This window comes from Epinephelus fuscoguttatus, linkage group LG22 (assembly GCF_011397635.1).
Source record: "Epinephelus fuscoguttatus linkage group LG22, E.fuscoguttatus.final_Chr_v1".
Lineage (NCBI taxonomy): Eukaryota > Metazoa > Chordata > Actinopteri > Perciformes > Serranidae > Epinephelus > Epinephelus fuscoguttatus.
This window is the reverse complement of record NC_064773.1, coordinates 14,236,668-14,260,057: the sequence shown is the minus strand read 5'-3', so window position 1 is coordinate 14,260,057 and position 23,390 is coordinate 14,236,668. Positions and strand designations below refer to the sequence as shown.

At 41.5% G+C, this 23,390-nt stretch overlaps 1 protein-coding gene across 2 annotated transcripts in view; it reads left to right on the top strand.

The window, feature by feature from the left end:
- The window catches only part of tspan11 (tetraspanin 11), a 28,390-nt gene extending 7,183 nt beyond the window's left edge, over positions 1–21,207 (top strand). The window contains exons 3-9 of one of the 2 annotated variants that reach the window (XM_049566257.1): positions 565–756; positions 8,599–8,673; positions 10,827–10,931; positions 12,465–12,623; positions 14,310–14,396; positions 16,239–16,362; positions 20,358–21,207. In XM_049566257.1, coding sequence (XP_049422214.1) covers positions 565–756; positions 8,599–8,673; positions 10,827–10,931; positions 12,465–12,623; positions 14,310–14,396; positions 16,239–16,316 — 696 coding nt within the window. In that variant the 3' untranslated portion in view covers positions 16,317–16,362; positions 20,358–21,207. The remainder of the gene's footprint in view (positions 1–564; positions 757–8,598; positions 8,674–10,826; positions 10,932–12,464; positions 12,624–14,309; positions 14,397–16,238; positions 16,363–20,357) is intronic. The other variant, XM_049566258.1, reaches the window with a different exon arrangement.
- Positions 21,208–23,390: the final 2,183 nt, after the last annotated feature.

Genomic DNA, 23,390 nt, shown 5'->3' with positions numbered 1-23,390 from the left:
CCTGTTTCTCCGAGGGGCACTCCTTGGTTTGGCATGTGTTGCTGTGAGTTTGTGGATCTTGGTCTTGACGGAAATTAAATGGGAGGATGAAGGGTAGAGACTCTCTGAGGCATTTCCTCTCTGTGCGCCTTAGAAACTGATGAGAGGAACAGATCCTGGACGCCACCCTGGGTCTGTTGTCCAGGATTGTTTGTAAGGAAGTGGTCATTATGCCCTAATTTGACCTTTGAAGTCCCTCGGCTCCCATGGCTGTTGTTCTTTACGCCTGGCCTCTCCTCACTGTTTCTCTTTCTGTTTCCTCTCTCCTTATGGCCCTTTACACTCGCCCACTGTCCTCTCATGTTGTTGCATTTTGTGACTCATTGAGTAGCATTGAACTCGCTTCCTACTTGTCACTTCCTGCCCTGTAAAATGCCATACTTTTTTGTCTTTTGTTTTTCTTCAAGCATGAATTGGTAGTTTTCCTTCTATGGAAGCTTTTGCTTTCAGAGCTCTATCTGTGTCCTTATCTTAATGTTCTAATACCGCTTTCTCCCCACTACCTCCTCTCCCCTTCTCCTCTAGGTGGGTGGAGCTGCTGTTCTGGGCGTAGGAGTCTGGACACTGGTGGAGAAGAGTGACTACTTGAGTCTGTTGGCCTCCAGCACTTTTGCTGTCTCAGCATATATCCTAATCCTGGCCGGCAGCCTGGTGGTGGTTACAGGCTTCTTGGGCTGCTGTGCTGTCATCCGGGAGCAGAAAAGCTGTCTGTCCATGGTGAGATGGGGACCCTTGGAGGGTGTTCAGACTGAGGTGGTTGTAAAGGTGTGGGGTAGATGGTGTACAATCTATATGATGTCAGAATATGAAATTTGCTAATTTATAGTAGTAATTATTTAACTTTTTCACATTTTTTGATGCTTTGACAGCAATGGAAGGATGCAGGTTTACTGGGTAGCTCTAAGGTGTGTGTGAGTGAAACTAAGGGTCCTTACACACCTGCCCTGTTTGCAATGGCGGTTTTAGGGGAGGGCCAGCAGGGGCCAGTGCACCTGTAACTCGGAGTCTGGCCCCCCCTGTGGCCCCCCTGCCGAAAAGTCGGAGGGGCAACGTGGAACGCGGAACTAAATCGTCTCAACCAGTTGCCGGTCGGACCACTTAAAGTGGCGCACGCACCGAAAACATCAGTACAGAACTGTGTGGCTGTATTTAAGACAACTCTTAACCTGCACGGCAACACACAGCACCATTGAAGTAAGCTCTGAAAACTTTCTCGTTCTCATTTGGCTCATGGTAGTTGCATGTCACATCATGTTGATGTAGCTATGTGAAATACGATCTGGAGTTTTCATGGGTGTTTTATTGTGAAAATTGACCGGATACTTCTCATACATTGACTTGAATGGCCGCTATTAGCTCCGGCACCTGCGCCTCGGCCTCGGCTGGATCGCGCACGCCACGGATCCAGTGGGTTGCCTGTCCCAGAGGCATTCAACTACCAGAGGGCTTTTGAAATCTTCTTTTCAAAGCCGTGTAAAATTAAATGCTCTGATTCAGGGTGCCATACTTGCAAATCGTGAGGGAGGGAAGAAGGAAAGCAGTAATTTGTGTCTGTTTGTGTGTAATTAAAGTCTTAAATTTTGTTTTCTTTTCGTATTGCGTATTTTGTATTGTTTTGCGTATCTGTAACTGTGTTTGTGAGTGAGAGAATTTTAAAAGAATATTTTGTCTGCACATGATTTAAAATAATAAAATAGCCCTCCATCAGTACGTTAGTCATTTTTCTTTTGATTACTGAAATGTTTAACCACTAATCCTTAGCCGTATTTTAAGTGTAACTCTTCACCATAACATACCACTAGTGTTTTTATCAATAAAAATAGAACATTTTTCACACATAAAAAGCACAAATATGTTGAAATCTAGGCATATTCTGCCATCATAACTTCGCTCTCAGAATTCACCCAATTGATGCCTTTAAATCAAATAGATACAAAATTTTCTCCCGGGGGAGCATGCCCCCGGACACCCCGACAGGGTTGGATGTAGTCTCCAAAAATCCTGTGGGAAACACTGATATATATATATATATGTGTACATATATAGCTTATTGTTCAGACTTAGATATTTGACCCTACTTGTATGTGCCCCTGTATCAAAAGGACTGGCCCTAGCTGGGCCCCCCCATTGAAACTGGCCTAGAACCGCCACTGCCTGATTGATTCAGTTCAGTTGAACTTAAGTTCTTTTGCCCCCTAATTGTGGTTCGTTTGAGCAAGTATGAACACAGCAATCACACTCAGGTGCGCACCAAAATAAATGGTCTAGGTCTGGTTACAAATGAACTCTGGTGCGGTTCGTTTGTGGTGAGAGCGTGTTCTGACTCAATCTGAACCAACTGCAGTCACATGACACATTGTTTGGGTTAAACATGAGCATGTTACAGTCCTGGAGGATTATTAATGTGTACCTCCTCCTGTACTGCCTTAATATGCACATTCAGCACATCCAATGCATCAAAACATTGTTTTCTAGTTGGAGCCGCGCCTCGTTTTCAAACTGTATGGTTTGACTCAAATGAACAATGACAGCAATATAGTCCACGATGAGCAGCGCTAAAATCAACCTGCGTAGTTGTCCCTCCATTGTGACATTAGAAAGTGTCACATTTATCTTGCAAGTGTACTCTTCTTCAACGTTTTGTTTACTTCCTGGATTTTTCCCACATGGAAATTCTGACCAATCAAGAGCAGCTTTCTCACACAAGGCATTTGGTCTGGTCCGCTTGTAAATGCTGCTGTGAGAACATGAACACACTCCAGGCAATTGTACAACTTTGTAACAGAATTAGTCCCTGATTCAGACCAAAGCAAGACAACTCTAGGTCTGAAAGCAGCCAAAGACAACACTGTGTTTTCAATTTGAAACAAGGACTTTACATTTCTAACGTGAGGAATCCATCTGATCGTAGGAGAGCCAGATCATTCAGACAATTAATCAGGCATTGGGAACTTCCCTCAATTTAGCTTTAGTGACATTGCCTTATTCACTGTTATTTTGCATTTAACCAAATGAAAAACTTCCATTTACTTTCTCTATGTCTCAATTCTATACTACTTCCCAGTGCTTTACAGTGTACACTACATGTTTGGGGTAGCTAGTGTATAGAAAATGAAAACTGAAAACTAGTAACAAGAAATGATACACGATGTTGTGCCAGTGTACGTCAGTCACATCAGTCACACTGCAACCTTGGAACGCCACCTTCATATGTAAACAGCTTCCCTTTTTTCTGCGTTGCCTGGAGGGACAACAATCGACAGCACACTCAAAAAATCAAGCAGATTTATTATGCGTCCTGGCAGCTTTTAGTATATTGAATTTCATCACTTTTTCAGTTTGAGAACATCGGATACACATCGAGTAGAATTACGAGGTAACTGGGATACAGGATGATGTAAAACATACTACCACCCTAAATCCTAGCACTGGTAGAAGCTTTTAAATCAAGGCATATGTATAAAGCTGAATTCATTTGAGGAAAACAATGCTCAAACTTCTGTTGCTTATGTTTAACATTTGAATTACTGTCTCATAAGTTGGGTAACTTGAGTGATCAAGTGGGCAAAAATGTTGAAGGTCCAGGGTTCTGTTAGTGGTCCCACATTGTCATGTCTACATCGAGAAGCTAGATGCTCGCCCACGTGTTCGCAAAGGTTGCTTGTTTCTCTGCAACAAATGTTTAACAACATGGAAGTCATCTGTTCTCTCGCTGGTCTGAGGTCTCCAGATGCTGACAAATGGCTCTGACAGGGACCTTACTGTCCTCATTATTTTACAGAGGCAGGGCCCAGTGGGAGAGAGGCAGGCAGGAGGTTAACGTTCACTGCCGCAGGACTATTTATAGGTCCATCTATCTACTGTTGATGGATGGAGCAATAGGAGAGACAAAGGGGCTTGCAGGAGTGAAGAGGTGTGGAGGATTTGGAGTCCGTGTTGCATTTTGTCTGTGTCGAATACCAACTATATTGTGCTCGCTAATTTTGGGAGATTAACAAGTGATGCCAGCATGTGTGTGTGAAGAAGGAGTGAAGGTAGCATTTTGTGTGGGTAGCAGGCGCACTGGGACTGAAGTGTTTTTTGAAATCTCGTAACCAAGAGCTACTGAGCAGGCTGCATGACATAGTTACTGCAACAGAAGAGATCATTTGCTAAAGTGTGTGTGTATTAATTCAGTGAGATTATTGCTCTCCTGTGACTGTTTGTTTGACCAGTGGTTTGCCATCACTTTGCCTCTAGAGTCACACAGGCTGTTTAGTAGCATCTGCCTCTCCATAATGGGCTCGAGTGAAACAGCGCTGTTGCTGCTGTCACACTGTTGTGTCCCGCACTGCGACAGGTGCGCCTAATTAGCTGTATGTGTTTGCATTACATGGCACGGACCATGCTTGTGTGGGTTATATGAACCTTTTTTAACAGTTGAAAGTTTGTTTTTTTAGCCTGAGAAAACTGTAGTTTTAATCTTGCTCATTCTGCAACTGTCTGTGAGAGCACCCTAAATGTGTGGGCGATCTGTTCGCTTCAGTTTATATAACTATGCTCTGTTTTTCAGTACTTACAATAGAGTTTATCATGAAGGATAAAGCTCACAGTATGAGCCACCAGGGTTTATTTTTCATTGAAATTTTAGTTTTTAGCTGCAGAGGCACTGATCTTTAGTTGTAGTGAAAGGGATGGTTTGGATTTTATGATGTGGGGCTGTATGAGGTGCTTTTCCTCAGGGTGCTTTCAGACATATGGTTGTCTTGCTTTGGTATGACTCAGGGACTAATTTTGTTGCATGGTTGCCTAGAGTTGGTTTGTGTTATCACGGCAGCATTTACAAGCGGACCAGATCAAATGCCTTTTCTTTTACTTTTCTAAAGATTTCTAAGATGGTGCGTGCTTGTAGCCTGGAAATCCAGACTCAGATCTAGAAAGATTTTGAGTCTGGCCCTCACCGATACACCCTTCCTACCCACTAACTGAGGCATTTCAAATGCCGCCACAATTGGATAGCACGATGGCCAATCAGAGCAAAAAACAAAGTGATGTATTTATTGCAGTAAGCCCCATTGGTTTGTTGAACAGTGGGGCTAACTGATATATTATGCTTTTGCCGTATCCTGCCTACAAAACAGCAAAAATGCCCTTCCTGGAAAAGAAAGCTTCTAGGGCAGTCTTCTGTTCCTCTCTTAAGGAAAAAGATAGGTGTAGTTGGCTTAGCGTTTCTTCCAAAGCTAAATTGAATGGACACGGTCCTTTGGCAGCTGCCATCTTGGCTGTTTACCTTTCGACTTCTACGGCCCAGCGCTGTCCTCATCATGTTACGCCTGCCCAGAGCCTGCCTCCATCAGATAGACTGATCTGATTGGTCTGATGGCGATTGACCGGGCTCTGCTTGTCGGGCTCGTCGGGGACTCCATAGTCTTTCAAAACTATGGAGTTTACTGTGTACTTCAGAAAAGAAACTGAGAAGAGAAGCAGCGGTACCTTGGAGAACGGTCCCTAACGGTGGGGAGAGGCGAGAGGGCTTCCCCGGAGGTCGGCCGCTTAACCTGGTCTGTCTCTTCCACACTTTGACTTATTTCTACCCTGCCGACAGCGGTACTGTGGAGAACGGTCCCTAACTGCGGGGAGAGGGCTTCCCCGGAGAATCTACCAAGCTCATGTTTTATTTGTGAATAGAAGATTACAGGTTAGGGTAGTACGACGCAGTTTTTTTGAGCGGAGTAGTGAGCGAGTCGAGCGGGATAAAATTTATGATGGAGTGGAGCGAAGAATGCGCAGAACCAAGTGGAGCGGATGAGCGGCGCAAAGTGACAGGTCTGCGAGCGAGGAGCGGAAATTTTCACCTGGTCCGCTCCGCTCACATGCTGTGGTTGTTAGCAATGTCGCTCATGGCAGCAGTGCCTCTCTTGGTCCGTGCACATGGGTTTACAATTCATGAAGTTAGCTTGTGCTCTTTCTGGGCCTCCAGTTTCCACAGATCACAGTATCCTTTTGTCTGCGGTTAACTGCATGTCGTTATCCTGTCCTCATCACTCAGTTTTTTTGTTGTTTTCTTGTATTTGCTGTCTTTTACATAAACCGCTGAGCAGCTGTTTGACCCAAACAGCTGACCTGCGCAGCACAGTTGCCCCCCCCCCCCCCCACACTTTGTTGATTAGACTTTGAAGTAGAACAACATTTCCAGGATCATTGCACATGTAAGTCGATTGGCAAAAATGTAAAAATACAACATTAACAGCAACAATACAACATGTATGTATATAAACTATATATGTACCTACAAGATAAATAAAAACTGACAAAACAGGCGTGATAGCACAAAAAAACATTTTAAAACAGGAGCTTACAGGTCAGCTAGATCAAAAACAGTCCTTAGTCCGCCTGGACATTTACACAAGAGAAGGGTGTCCATGTTACAGAGAATGTGTTATAAATCCTTTGAGAGTCTGTCTGATTCTTTTCCAGTTTTATGCAGTTTAAAACAGCTTAAATCCAAAGAGTAAGTTAAGGAGGCACAGGGGACTTCCACTGGAGCAAAATTAAACATCTCGTCAGCAGAGTGACAAAGGCAATTACGTCTTTTTATAGGGCTGTAGTCAACCAAAGAAAATCTTGGTTGACTAAAGTCGCACATAATCGTCAACTAATCGATTAGTCGTCAAAAAAATAAAATAAATCAGCACTTTATTTTTGTGTCTATGTCACTCTGCAGTTACACGTCCAAAACACTAGTCGGTAGTGGAGGACTGTGTTAAGTGCTGTAAACTTTAGTTCAAATCAAACTTTATTTATATACCTGATTCAAAACACACATTTATCATGGCTTAATAGAGACAATTTCAAACACAAGTACGCCAACTGGCTTCACTATAAATCGCAGAACCGACAGAGAAACACTTGTCTTTATCTGGACACATTTCCCCCACAAATACAACATGCTAACGTTATTAGCACAAGCCTATGGCATTTTACATTGTATGAATTTGCGTAGTGTCTAGCGATCTTTCCCTCTTCTCATATAAAACCAGGGGCAACAGCAACATTTAACAAAGGTAACAGTACATAATTTGGCTCCATTACAACTCACAAGGTTGGTGTCAGTAATGGGCGAGTTCAACTTTCTGTCAACAACAGGGGTGTTTTGAAAACACCCCCATTTTCACAGGTAACTTAGCCACAGGAAATAATGGATTAATCCTGGAAAGCTGTTGATGTAGCACTTTTCTCCTTATGAAAGTAACACGGCGATTATTCGACTAATGAGAATTTGGTCAGACGAAAGCATAGCGACCAAATAATGTACTAGGAGACTACAGCCCTACTTTTTTTTGTTGTTTTAGCCAGTTGCAATGTAGGTGGAGTGACCCCAAATAGTGCAGTAACAGAATATGGTTCAATCCATGTGCTAATGATTTGTGAAATTGTGTCCGAGATATCTTTCCAAAAGTTAGCAAGTGATGAGCAGCACAAACATGTGGACATAAGTTGCAGGGGTTTGATTACATCCTGCACAACTGGATCCTGATAGATTTTGGATAGTGTTGCTTTGGTTCAGTGTGTCAGAAGTCCAAAAACACAGATAGAGGAAGCGCGTACCCACATGAGCGCCTCTTCCAATTGCTCTCCAATTGTTTCCTCTCCCAGTTAATCCTCTGATGAGGACTTAATGTCGTTTAGTGAGGTAGGTCTACAGAATGACAGGGTGCCTTTCAAATTAGGAAGTGGGGCAAGACAAGTGTCGAACTTTGTCTCATCCGGAAGAGTGGGGCATTGGGGATCTATACTACGGATGCAACTACAGATTTGTAAAGCAAATGTATGCAGTTGCAAATGTATTGTTGATATACAGGTCTCTAAACCTTTTGATGCCAGGAGTAGACCACAGTGGGTTTTATTTTGCGCAATAATACGGAAGTACTATGGTTGAGAAAATGTAGTGCCAAGTGGGAAGTGGCTTAAATATGTTTTCCTGTTATCCCCCCGTCAACAGAGGTACATTGCTTAGCTCCCATGGTGTCACTCCTGCTTTAGTGTCGACTGCCATCTACTGTAGCTAATACACCGACAATGATTAAGTATCTAGTAGAACCTCACTTAACAAAATCCAAACTATCCCTTTAACCACATGAATCTGATGTCTGATCAATTAATTCCTTGTTTTCTCGAGGAATACACATTAATGTTTATTATACTGATGATTAATATTTAAATCAACTTAATGTAGTTTTTGCTGAAAGAGTGTTTTGAAGTTAATTATGACACATAATGAAACTGGCTTCGAGCAGCACGAGGGGCTCTTTAAAAGATGTCCGAGAGAAATCAGATCCTACAGCCTGTCAGATTGATTTCTGCTTCGTCTCTTTTTGTGCATCATTGCCATCTACGTTACAAGTGACAGACGCAGCACATTGACAGCTGATGGAAGTTTTTATTGAGCAACTTTCTCAGATTAGTTAGCTGCTCTGATGTTGATGAAGCTGAAACGCCTGGATGAAGGTGAAGCCTTTTGTCTTCTTTATTGCATTGCTTGGTCCTATAATCTCTCTCTGTCCTGTTTGTCATTCACAGTATTTCTTCTGCCTGTTGTTGATCTTCTTGATTGAACTGGTGGCTGGCGTACTGGCTTATGTCTATTACCAGAGGGTAAGTGAAAATAATTTTGGTAGCGGATGTTTTGGGTGGGTGTTTTCCTGAGAGAATGTTTAAATTGCTATTTAGGTTTGAGTGTTACAGATTGTGTCGGCCCTCTGGGTGTGTGTTGAAGAGCAGCAAAGCCCTTAAACTGTGTTGTAAAACAGAGACTTAAATCCTGAGAGTTTTTTCTCCTTCAGGTGGGTGTTAACGTACTTTTTGATTACCATCTCATAATAGTCTGATTTTTGATGAGTGAGTTTAGAAACTGAGCAGTTGCTATGCCACAGACTCCAGGGCACCATCTAGGGATGCACTGATTCTGATTCTGGGCCAGTACGAATGTTTTAAATAACAATCTGGCAAATAGCTGATAGCTGCGAACCCATACTGATGTTTTTTTTGTTGTTGTTTATTTTGTTTTTGTTATTATTTATTTCCCCTTTTTGTGCCAGGGAAACAAAGAAATCTTCATTATGAAAAATTAACCTTTGAATGAACACAAATTCAACCATACAAATTTACGAAGCAACTTTTAGTAAAACCTTCTTGCACGTGAAAAACATCTAAACACTGCTTCAGAAGCCTTTTTACTACATGTAATATAACTATGTTCCCTCTCTAATATGTAGGGATGCACTATAAAATCGACCTGGCCTTAAAATGAACGGAACCGGCCATCAAACTGATAATATTAGTACATCATCCGTATTGGCCAGGATTGGCTTTAAAACGAGCTTTTCCTTATTTTGCACAATCAATGAATAAAACTTTTACATTGCTCAAATACATATACATTTATTTAAATTTTGTAGGGCTGCCCTCGACTAAGAACTTTCCTAGTCGACCAATACTCATCATTTAGGACCAATAGTCGACTATTCGCCGCATGTTTATGATATTAATTTAATTATTAAATGATATATTTTGGACGGGGCATCACAATGGTTTGAGTTGAAGGTGTGAGAAAGAATAGTATCAGTAACATTGTTAACACTGTGCTACATTACAGAGAAATACAAAACCGTACTAATGAACCTTCATTAATATAGGCCTATATTTTATCTACAAGTGCACGTCACACACTGAGCGAGCCGCCTGTTAATGATGCTGTCGGCTAATGGGCATGTAGCTGCTTCCATGTTTCAGATGATACGTCATGTTTGTAGTCGACCAATGAAGATGAGTTTACATATCACCTTGGGTTCGTCCTTCACCTTCTCAAAATGATCCCACACTTTGGATTTCCTGCCCGACATGTTAGTAACTAGCCTGTGGAATAACCGCAGGTACCAGCCCTGGAAATTAACCTGACTCCTGTCTGACTGCTGAGCGTGGCCTCTTCCTGTGTCTGTCCTTTCAAAATAAATTCCCACATGGTCCAGTCATATAGGTTTTGATTTATTTTATGTATGAATGGATTTATTCTTGGCTCATGTGGCGCCCCCACCAGTGATTTTAGTGCAATGAAGTGAGTTTATTTCTCTAACTTTCTCTAACTTGGCCTTGCTTTTTAGCTCTTTTTACTTCTGTGCGTGTATTTGAGTCGTCAGTTTGAGCATGAGGCTCAGTGCAGGTGGCAGAATTTGGAATCTATCTGGCACACAGTTTCAAGGACCTTCTTATCTCACAAACATCTGCCTGTCAGTCAGCGAGGGCTGCAAAGAGCACCATGCTATCTGCAGGCAAGCTCAGAGATTTATTATAATGGAGAGGGATTCAGCACAGGATAGAATCACTTTAAAGATAAGGGCTCTCATCCTCTCTCCCTGTTTCTTGTCACTCCTGTGTGTGTGTGTGTGTGTGTGTGTGTGTGAGAGAGCATGGATGCACACAAACATATCCACACATCAAAGGCTGTATTAAAAGTCTATTTTTTCATCTGTCTTTTCTGTCGCAGATGCATGGGAGTTGCTACCTGTCTATCTCGACCTAATCCACCCACTCTTTCACTTTTGTCAGGCTTATCACTTCAACACGCTCTCACCTTTGTAGTCTCTGCTCCTGCACTTGATGCGTTCCATGTGTAACAAATGAAGCAGCTCGTGGTTACAAAATAAATTTAGGTCTTTGCCATGAATACTCCGCCTCCCTCTGTGGCTCACACACACTGTTTCTCACTGTTTGTGTCTGTTGTCTCTTGTCTTTTTGTTCCTCATTTCCAGCTGAGTGAGGAGCTGAAGCAGCATCTCAACCAGACGATGACAGATAACTACGCCCAGCCCGGGAGGGAGGCCATCACATTAGCTGTGGACAGACTACAACAGGATGTACGGACTGTATTTACAAAGGCCTCTGAGGCTTTGTTTGGTTTATGTAAGATCACGTGCTGCACTTTTCGTCAGCTAGCATGGTCAAGTGTAGTCGCACTTTGTCATGGATTCAGTTTAAATGACTCCACTATACAGGAAGTAGTTTTGAATTACGCTGAGATTCAGTAGGAGAAATTGCTCATAGCTCTGTTATCCATTGGGATTTGCTCCAAGTATTGTTCCAAAAATGAGAAGTGAAATAAAGTCATTTTGTCCAAGTCCCTGAGAGGAAAGGGAACAACTCCCTTCATTCGCAAGTGTTGTCAAAAAGTTATGGAACAATGGTTTGAGCCACATAAATCAATTTAAGTTAAACTTTAAGATGAGTGATTTGTGCTTTCCTAACAGTGTGTGACATTGTGAAACCAAACTAGGGCTGTACCAGATATTTAGGAGTGTAAAGCTTTAAGCCAAAGATGTGCGACAACACGAAACCAGTTTAGAATGTTGCAGAAAAAAGTTGCGGCAGTGTGAGCTGACCAGTCTGAGCTCAGCTCAAATCAGCTGATGGAGTCACCTGCAACTTGGCTGGTCAAATAGCCAGTGGCTGGTTTTAGAATTTTTAGCCGACACCTGTTTCAACAGCCTATCCGCTTGAAGTCAAGACAAAATTACTACAGATGGTGTGTTTGCTTGTGCTCGATCCCTGCCAAGCCCTCTGTTTCCATCCTCACGGTGTCAGACAGTGGGATGCTACTCGCTGTATGTGGCGTATCAACAGGGCGCTTCAGCAGTAATCTAAGGGTGCTTTCACACCTGCCCTGTTTGGTTTGGTTCAGTTCAATTGAACTCACATTCTTTTGCCCCCTGAGTGCGGTTTGTTTGGGCAGGTGTTAACACAGCAATCACACTCAGGTGTGCACCAAAACAACCAGACCGAGACCTTCTTGAAGAGGTGGTCTCAGTCTGGTTACAAACGAACTCTGGTGCGGTTTGTTTGTGGTGAGAACGTGTTCCGATCTGGATCTGAACCAACTGCAGTCACATGACACATTGTTTGGGTTAAACATGAGCATGTTACAGTCCTGGAGGATTATTAATGTGCACCTCCTCCTGTACTGCCTTAATATGCACATTCAGCACATCCAGTGCATCAAAACATTGTTTTCTAGTTGGAGCCGCGCCTCGTTGTCGAACATGAACCAACTCTAGGCAATTATGCGATTTGTAACGAAATTAGTCCCTGATTTGAACCAAAGCAAGCGAAGTCTAGATCTGAAGGCACCCTAACGCACCACAAAATACACTTATTCATTAGAGATAGTTCATTTAGTTAAAAAAAAAGCCAAGTCATGCAATCTGATAAATTGCTTTATTCAAATTAAGGATCTTGTGTCAGGATTATTTATTTATTTATTTTTTAGGGTAAAATATGACGACATCCATTCAGAGCTTAATTCGAAAACCTCAATTAAATCTTTGAATGTAATAAAATTACATTTGATGCGGTCATGAACCCAACCCAATGCTTTCCTCTTTCCGCCTCTCCAGTTCAAGTGCTGCGGCAGCAACAACTCCCATGATTGGATGATGAGTGTGTACATTTCATCGAAGCAGGCAGACGGCAGGTTGGTGCCTGACAGCTGCTGCAAGACCATTACCCCTCACTGTGGCAAGAGAGACCACCCCTCCAACATCTACAAGGTGGAGGTCAGTGGGCACACACTTCTGGAAAATGATGGACTCCATATTCAGTCAAACTCTTGAATACAGAGCTGTAATGTTGCAGTTAAGGAATATTCTATTGACTAATGTGCACATAGCTTGCAGCTATAAGACAATATCACTGGAGTACTTTGTATATTTTCCCGTGTCCCGATTTTACCCCTCTTGAACTGAAATAGTTACAGAAACAGAGACAACACTGTAGTTTGAAGCGCTCTGTGGGAATGAATAAAAGATGAGGTTTTGAATGCTTATCCATGCTGATCAGGTGAAGTTTTTTCCACCATCTGGTGTCAAACCCTTTAGTTCCTGCTCTTGGTGCTCACAGTACAATCATGTGCAAAGGCATAAAATGTGAACATACCCCAGAATAAACCAAAACACATCTACATGATATCACATGCTATATTTTTTTGTCACAATTCTTAAAGCAAAACAACTTTTGGGAAGATGGGTGAAAGTGGTCTGAGAATGTATCTCAGTCCCTCTCCAGACACATTTTAAATACTTGTGCCAATACCAATATTAGGTTTAACACGGTTTTCCCATAATAGTTGATTATCTTCTCCTCTTCCTCATTCAGAAATTTGCTCGTGGTTGGATTGCTTTCTGATTTCTCCAGCGCTGCTCGCGCTAGGTTGACTGGGAAAAGAGCAATGTGCATGAAAATGGTTGGTGTTAGCGTTTGAGGAAACATCGGAGGGATCTAGTCCTACGTTTTTGAGCCTCAGTCAGACTCAGAGAAGGCGTCTGTTGTTCAACAAAATCTGCAACTAGCAGACTTATCAGAATGTTAAGTGTCGTTAGCATCTTTTATTCATGTTGTTCGTTAGCTTGTGGGCTAACTGGCCCTTGCAATTAATGGTTGTGAAACATACAATGTCATCTGCTCCAGTGGGGTTTTCGGTACATAGTGGAAGGAAGCTCCAGGGTCCGGTTTACATCCAAAAACGACACTCTACCATTTTTGCTGTCAAAACTTTAACTATGCTAATGCTAACTCTGCTCTCTGTACTGTAGGGCTGCAACGATTAATCGATGACTAGTCGACTATTAAAATAATCAGTGGCTATTTTAGTAGTTGGCTAATCGGTTTGAGTCATTTTTCATGGAAAAGTACTACAAAATACTGTTATTGCAGCTTCTTACGTTCAGATATTGGCAGCTTTACACACTCTCCCATGACGGTGAACTAAAACCCTTTGGCGTGATTTTTCGATAAAATGATTAGTCGACTAATCGAAGAAATAATCGACAGGTTAGTCGACAGTGAAAATAATCGTTAGTTGCAGCCCCACTGTACTGACAAGTCGCTCTGCGCTGGAGGTTTCAGGTTTCTTTGCCAGTGTTGTGTCCCCCCGTCGATACGTTTCCCATATTGGACTGCAACTGGTTTTCGTATTAGTGACGCACCGACACAGATGTCGCCACCTTCAGTAGCGGAATGTAAAAACACCTCTGTAGTGATAAACTTTGCACTGATACAAGTTAGTAAAGTCAAGGTCAGACATTTTAGGGGACATGAACAGAAGTATCTTTGTAAGGAGTGGCTGGATGTTTTCTCGTTAGCTCCAACACTTTGGAAGCTAGCCATGGAGAGCATGCTTTTAAGGGTGTGTGAGCCATATGGCTATCTGTGTAATGGTATGCATTATATGATTTTCCTTTCAGGGTGGTTGCATCACTAAGCTGGAGCAGTTTCTGGCCGACCACCTGCTGGTCATCGGCGCCGTGGGGATAGGAGTGGCTTGTCTGCAGGTAAATAAAATCCAGATAGTTGTTGGAGAAGCAGAATGCTACTCTGCAGTCCTCATCCCGAATAAACGGTGCATCATACTGGCCCAGTTGTTATTTTGGTAGAAATTTGATACTGCTTTTACCTTTGCATATGAATGCTGCCCTTTGTCGAGTAAACCCAGACAGATGGGTTTTAATTTTTCCATTACTGAAAATGTACCTATGAAGGTCAACAACCTCTTAATGGAAACTTCCTTTCATCTCACTCTAGTCCCTCAGTCATCATTATCTGATTTTGTTCGTTCCTGTTATTTGATTTGTCCAGCCTGAGATGGATTTGAGCTTTTAAGGCTTCCAGAGGCCACCCAGGCAAACAGGGGTACCTTTTTATAATTCTGTGCTGGCTGACAGTCCTCTTGTGGCTCTGCACCCTCTCCTTGTAAATTAACTTCAGGGAAACTTGAGACCAAACAAACCTGCCCTGATTCTCTCCAGCGGTGTTCGTATAACAGATATGCCCTTTAATGTCCATGAGCATTTTACATACGGTTTCGGCTGAACAGTTTTAATCAGGAACATGCGAACTGAGAATGAGGCCAGACGTTCTCTACTGTTACAGTCGAGGCTTGCAACAGCAAAAGCTGAGAGATCACCAGTCTGTGATGGAGAAATTTAAAAATATAGCTTTCCATTAACTATTGCTGTAATGTGAAGATCATTTGTCATCCCTCAATGATCTGAATGGATCATCTTTAACATACAGATGAGGTGCTGAATATATAAAACATACCTGGAGGAGAAAATGTGCAATGCGAGCCTGTGTAGTGTGATTTTAAGGAACAGTGTGTCAGATTTGAAAAGATTTAGTGTCATCTAGTGGTGAGGATTGCAGATTACAACCAGCTGAAACTGGTCAAAATTCCTTCAGTGTTCATTGTTCAGGACGTTTTTACTGGGAGCTGAATCCGCAGTGGTATCTTCCTCTCCTAAACAAACAGATTAGGTGATTTAAACCGGCAAAACACTGAATAAATCAGTTTAATGCTGCAAATCAGTGTTTTAATACTGCTGTTTAAAATGTTAGAGAAAGGCCGTTAGCCCAGCACCTGCTAATGTGTGCTCACTGTTTTTCTCTCATAACTTTGAAATACAGATGATAAGGAGGTTTTTACTGGGAGCTGAATTATCCACAGGGGTCTCTTTCTCGTCGAAACAAATGGACCCGCTGATTTAAAGTGGTACAAACACTCAATAAAACTGTTTCACATCAAAATATTAGTGTTTTTCTGATGCCCTTGTTGCGGAGGAGCTCCTAATTGCAGTGGACAATGCGAAACATGAATGGTGACGAAAGAGCCAGTGTTTGATTTGTATTTTCTGGGCTACTGTAGAAACACAACGGTGCATGGTGATCTCCTTAGATGAGGACCTGCTCCAAATGTAGATTTAAATGGCTCATTCGAGGTGTCGAAAACACGATGATTCCTATTTTCAGCAGTTTAAATACCAAAAAAATGCTTACTGAATCTCACATTTTATTCTGCTAATAAATCCCGCTAAATCCTAAACACTGAACCTTTAACATGTTTCAGTTTAAACTTATGTTTCGTGTCCTTTTGTCCTGAAGACCTACTGTACGTCACGTCTTTGTCCACTGCTCCAGTCTGTCTCAATGTTGGGTCACGTCCCTGTCTCTAGTAACTGTCTGAAATAATGTAGATCTGTAAAAACTCATGTTAATTCACACTAGCTGTAGTTTTGTCACCATACATGTGTGTCTTGTTACTACACTAACCTGTCTGTGGTGAACTGTACTGTATGTCCCTCTGTTTATGTCTGTGTGTGTGTGGTGTGTTAATCTAGCTGGCGGGGGCAGTCTTGACAGCCTGCTTTATCTATCTGCTCTATAAAGAAGAAGAGGAGGACTTCGGTACATTGTGATTTAGCTCTAGAGCAGCTTTGTGGTTTAATCAACTGGAGAGAAAAGGTTGGAAGGCACTGTAGAAATCTGACACCTGACTGCATGCTTGTCCTCGTGTGATTGTCCGCTCTGTGTTTAATCTGTGGGCTACATGTACATGCCCTAAATGAACATGTGTATGTTTTGCTGAGCGTGAAGCATGCAGCTGCCTGGCTTTGGCTGAGTGTTGCTTTGCATGTTGTGATAATGGGCTGTTGTGGCTGACGGAGATGTGATAAAGGTCAAACACATCACGGGAACGGCTTGATTAATCACTGCTTCTGCACACTGATGTTGGTAGCAAGAGTCATGCTCTGCATCTTTATGCAGTGATGCCTGCTTCTATGAAGTACCTGCGCTGACAGGAAATGAATGCCGATGATAAAATGTGTATTTACAGTACATACCAAGGTATTGCTGTTTATCTGGGGTGGCAATTTTACTTTAAACTCAGACCTTAGCATGAGACTTAACTATATTTTAAGATGGTAATTGTGGGATTTTTACCTGTATTTTCATTTATTTCTTTTTCCAGACACCTCCTAGTTCATCCTCATTCAGGAGATGTTGTTGCTATAGTTACTTGCAAATCCAAAATAGACTAGGCTATTCATTGAGTTTCTTGAATCGTGATTGACTGGAACTCTGTTTGGGGTGCCAGCAGACACCTGCCATCCAAAGAGAAATAAGCGTTTCATTTCTTTCTTTTTTTTTTTTTTACTCGGTTACATCATTGCCTTGTTGTATCAATACCCCCCTGTCTTCTGAAATTAGGCTTCAAGAAAACAAACAAACAAAAAAAAGCAAAGAGGCTGTTTTTCTCATCTTCTCTGAGCCAAATATCCTGTTTCTACATATCCGTCACTGGTGGTGGCAGAGATGTGGAACGAAAAATAAATCAGAAACCTGTCTGAAGAGAGAATGTGATGAGTCAAAACACAACGCAGACTCGCTCAATAAGGCTTTCTCAGAGGGCTTTTAGAGACTGGAAGATTGAATATGGGCATTTGCCTGTTTATCCATCAAGCCTGGCAGGCCCAGTGGCTGAGGTCAATATCTGTTCCTGCTGTTTTCACTTTATTTTTGGACCTTTCTATAGTACAGTATAGCGTAGTACAGTGCCTCTGTAGGTCGTATCTCATGGATTCTTAAAGGTTCTGCATACATCTGTGTGCTTACCCTGGAGCTAATACATTACACATCAGATCGTGTCTCTTTGTTAACCTTATAAACCTCCAGATGAATTTGAAACAACAGTGAGCCTATTAAAATCTAGTATTAGCATGCTTCTCAGCTGATCTGATCACCCAAGAGGCAGCCAGTGGATGAATACAAGTGTAAAAAACCACCAAGAAGAATTGTGATCCAGTCACTCAAAACCCTGGTGGTCTGGGACGCATTTGACCACACGTCTTTTGTAGTGTAAAAATGAATGTGTCCTAATGCGTCCCAGACAAGGACATCAGTGCAGGACGTGGTAGTTGTTTTGGTGATAGCATGCTAACTCTAGAACTCATTTTATGATCAATTCGATGAATTGTTGCATGACCATCCATTGTATTGCCCTATACAAGGAGACATGCTGAATTCTGCTGGCAGCGATATATCCAGCTGTACCGACACAACTGTTTATGTGACAGGGATCGACTGATATGTTTTTTTCAGAGCCGATGCCAATACCGATAGCCGATATTTACAGCCAATATATGTCTGCTGTAAAAATCATAGTTGACACAGAATTACAAAAATAAACACTGACAAAGAAACACCAGAGGCAGGATAAAAACTCAGAATAACGAGCAAAATTTTAGATCTTTAAATAAATAGGAAAATAAGTTAAAAATAAACAAATAAGTAACGATGTTGAAGAATATGCCAGCTAAATAAAAACAGATGAATAAAAATAAATACACAATAATCATAAATACAAAATTTTAAAAATAAAATGAAAAACAATTTAAAAAAAATAAAATAAAAGAGAGCTCAATTAAAAGCCAGGCTAAAAGGTAGGTCTTGAGTTTGCTTTGTGCAGGCAGTGAGAAGCCATCAGGGGCAAAACAGCACAGCTAAGGAAAACAAAACTGTATATCGGCATATCGATTGGGGGGAAAAAAAAAAATTGCCAATACCAATAACCCTAAAAATGTATAATATCGGCCCCTATTACGTGATTATCCAACATGCCAGTGAGCAGCTAGTGAGAGTGTGGCCACTGAGCACCAAGAGCAACTGAGGAGGGATCCACAATGTGTCTCAGCTGTCCACATATGTTCGGATAGCCAAAACGCATGTTAACACCAGGTGTAAACAGGCTCAGTGTCTGGTGATTTTACCGAATTTATACGTGACAGTTTTGCTTAATAAGACCTGATATTGGAACACCATTGTGTAAAACAAGACCCCTTCTTTCTTTCAATATTTCACAATTTCTCTTTATTATTATTTTCAATATTTTAATGAACTTTTTAGCACACACAACACAATCACTAAATTAACACAATAACTAAATAAAATAATTTAAAAAAATTGAAAAATGACTTTTTATACTGTCATAAAATCCTGACAGTAGAATATGAGGCAGATAATCTGTTGAAAAGATATGATGCTTCTCTGTCTCCTCTTAGTGCTCCTAATGGCATTCGCAAGAGTCAAAAAAACAACCAGTCAGAGCCAAGGAGTCCGTAATGCAGCTGTCAATCACATCAGTCACTTCTAGGGATGCACCGATCCGATATCTGGATCGAATATCGGCCCTGATATCATCAAAATAGATGGATCGGGTATCGGAAAATGCAGCCTACGCCTGAGGCAGTCCTTTCCCTTTAAATCTATTGCGACGCAAGCTACGTCATACGTCATGGAGCGAAAGAAAGAATCTGCTGTGTGGAGGTATTTCACACTATTTCAACTGCTGTTGCACAATTGTTTATTTTTGTAAAAAATCAATAGTTCATCTAATCTGTTTCATCTTGTTTCATTTTATCTCAGGAAAGAACTGTGTAGTCATCAATGCCTGATGCCTCTAGTCTTTTCTGTTCTACATGTAAAGGTATATAGCTTTTTAGGTCAACCATGGTATTGGGTATCCGGTATCGGCTGATACTCAAAGTCACAGCATTGCGATCGGTATCGAAACTGAAAAAGCTGGATCGGTACATCTCTAGTCACTACTCGTGAACTGTGGTCAACAAGAAAGTTTGCTCCGGCCGTAGGCAGTGCTCAACTGGCCTGGTTTTGGCTGAACTGTAGCCAACATGGCAGCCATGTCACAAACCTTCTCATTTTACAGCTAAAGAGTACACTAAAATGTTTCTGAAAGCATTTTATCTTGATTCATATTTGAACAGCGCTGCCTAGTTTTCCAGTGACATGATTGACAGCTGCTTTATAGACTCCTCAGCTCTGATGTGTGTTTTCATTTAGCTGTAGTGGATTCTTGCAAATGCCATTAGAAGCACTAGGAGGAGGCAGAGGAACATGCTTGTTGTCACAGACTGTCTGTCTCCTGTACTGCTGTCAGGATGTAGCTTTAACTGTAGTTTATAAATGCGGTTTGTATTTGTTAACCTCATCATTTGATAGGATTTTCTGAGGTCAAAATGAGCAGTGAGGCTGAACTGATGGCCCTGCTATCTCATGCAGAATGCAAATTATTATTATGACCAGACAAAGCCATAATAATGTTACTTCATATTGTTTCGTCACCAGTTTAGTTTTTGGAGCCTTTTGCTGTGAACAAAGTGAACCACTAAGATCAATATTTGTGCGTAAATCCTCTGTTTGACCCCAGTGTTTCGTTTCGTATCTGCTTGCGCAAGCCTGTGCACACACATGTTGCTGCAACAACAGCTGCTTGACTCCTGCCATCCCCATAGCAACCACCTCCATACTTTCCAGCAGTCTCTAACCCCATCACCTTTAGCCCCTCTCTGTCCCCAACAGTCAACAGCATCCAAGCTTCCTGCAGTCTTCCGTGCATGTCATGGAGCACCACTTGTTGACCTAACACTTCCTGTTTTCAGGTCTGTGGGATGGTGTTCACCAGCTGCTTGTACAGAAGGATCAAGATGGAGCCTTACTGAGCACACCAGGCCCCACAACACACCACCTTCAACAGGCAGATGGAGCAATGACCTGCTGACACCTTAACACTGAACTCTGAACCATGAACTCTGACCTAAGCCAAGTGCACAGACACATTCCAGGGCACCCACATCGCAGTCAGAAACACAGTGCCACTGCTAGACAGGCAGAAGAATTTGGGTCTTCTTGTACTTGTGTGACAAAGCACTTAAATCCAGGCTTAAACATTTCTGAAACCTGACTGCGATCTCGGCCCACTGGAACAGCACGTCTGTTCGCATTACTGCCTTGGCTTAGATGCATGCTTCTGTTTGAGCAGGACAAAAGAAAGGGACGTAGTCGTATACATTCTCTGTTCAACTAATGATGATCCAAAGGTTACACAGTTTACACTGCTGTTGAAGAAAGGTATTTGTCTGGATGTATATTTTGGAAACACAATGTGCCTCTTAAACAATTCTGCTGGTGAATAATTACTAATTTTGTGCCTGAAATCTCAAAGGGAGCTGACAATGCACTGTGATAAACGATATCTTTATATTTGTAGTTATGTCTATATTCCTGAAAGTAGCAGCACTGAATGTTGAACTATAGCGTCGTTATTGACTTTAAATGTACGGCTACAAACATAAGGAAATGCTCAGACAGTCTTAAGAAAAAGAAAAGTCATTTTCTCCAATGGTTGCCTGATTCCTGAATCTATAACTCCACCTAGTGGTTGCCACTGGTCATGTCCTGTACTGAGTGTGATATACATTTTGCAATACATCAAAATCAGCTATTGATCTTCATGTGTGACAGATAAATACACATGTCAGATGGGTTTGACATTAGCAAACATTCCCCTCTGTGAATTTAAGACCCATTTTCATCATCTCCCAGACACACTGAGGTCTCATTCTCTACAGTGAAGAAGCTGACCTTTTGTGAGAGCTAAAGAAAGCAAAGACTATGTTGTTTTTCGCAGCTTAATCTATCACTCGCCATCCCCTTTTCCCGTAGCTATTACTCATGGAACAATGAGTGGCCTTGTTGCCGCTATACTGTAGAGGTGAGAAGTCTCGGCTCGGCTGTTGTGGAGTATAAAGTATGAGAAATATGTACCAAGTTGTTTCTGTTTCAAAGACCTAAAAGTGAAATATCCATGTGACATTTTTTCATTTATATCCTTTGCAATAATACAACACCATTGCCAAGACTCAGTGCTCTACTGTATAAAGGGACCATGTTAGCGTAGTGTTTTGTCCACAGACTGACTTACAACTGGACGGTGCTAATGTATGTCAATGGTTGATGATGAGATACGACATTGGCATGTGCTCCCACCACTGACTGCTGTTCAAAATATTGATACAAACATCAATAAATGTTTAAATATTGCTGTATTAACAGGTTTCATTGTGTTAATGAAAGACAGATATTTAAGAGCAGGCAGCTATGACGCTGTGATTGCTGTTTGACGACGCTTTAGTTGATGAGATTATGATCATGAGGGCATCGTGTCAAGTTGAGTAAGTTTATTTATCTGGGCACAAGCTTGTCCCAGAAGGCTGTACAGTTTCCATTGCATCTGACATTCATCCATGGACTTAAATATATAAGGGCTTTGACAGTTTGAGTTGTGAACCACTAGAGGGAGACAAAGATTTTCCATTTGCAGTGGCTCAGGCTTGACATCCAGTTTTACATGTCAAATAATCCTGCTGTATTTTAAAATTGGATCCAGTTGAGGCAGTTTGGTCTCACCCAACACTCAAAGTGAGCATTCCTTAATAGCAGACGATACTCCGACCGAATGTTATTGCAGTGTGATGTTTGTAAAGATTCATTTTTGTCACCTCTGAACATTTCAGGCCCTCACAGATCCCTGTCAGCTCTAAATAAAGATGTCTGATATGTGCTGCATTCATGTGCTTAAAATCGTAATGTGGAAACAACATGGACACAAATACAAAGACGACGTGTTGTATTTTATTGCTTAGAACATTTAAACAACAAGTTGAAAACAGTCTGAATCTTCATACTGTATTACACAGTGGTTTTGTCGTGACTTCACTTGAATGTGTGCCATAGATCAACCTATTTCCTTTCACTTCCTTGATGAGCTAATATTTACGCTGTTCATTTCCAGCAGGTCAAAACTTAATTCCCCAGATCAGTCAAGTTGCAGGAGAGAATCATGGAGAACATAGTTTATGTTACTGAGCGCCAGTAAGAAATAATGATACCAAAGATAATTTTGTTCATGTACAAAAAATACATGGTGATTATCACAAAACCAGTTGCAGTATGTAATTTGTGCATATTGAAAATAACAGAGACGCAACAACTTCCAACTTGTCACAAATATGTACAAATTTAAAAAGCGTTCACGTTTTTGGGAATTTAATACATTTTTACTCTGTTGTTAAAATGGCATTACATTTGGTGAAGAGCACATTATGACTCGTTTAGAATTTCAACCTCAAAGTTCAGGACCTGGGACATGACTGCAAAGCCTAATTGTAATGGTAACCTGCAAAGCAATAACGTGGTCCCTCCTCTGGTATCACCTTAACATTTACTTTTGTCTGCCGTGTTCCTGTATCTTTGACGTCAACTTGGCAACTCGTGCACCAAAATTTTCACCAATTTTCAAAGTTATTGTTCTGACTTAACTGGACATGAATTTTCCCAGTCGAATTACATTTGGTGAAGAGCACATTATGACTTGTTTAAGACTTGAAACTCTGAAGTTTAGGTCCTGGGTCTTGACTTGGAACATGCCTGTCTTGACTTGGGACTTGAGTGCAAAGACTTGAGACTTAGATGAGACTTGGGAAGCAATGACTTGGTTCCATCTCTGCCATCAACCAAACATTTACTTTCATACGCCATGTCTCTGCATATATGAAATCTACTCTGCAACTCATGTCAAAATTGTATCCAACTTGCCAAGTTGTTCCTACTTGAGAGAGCATTCAGGTGAATTT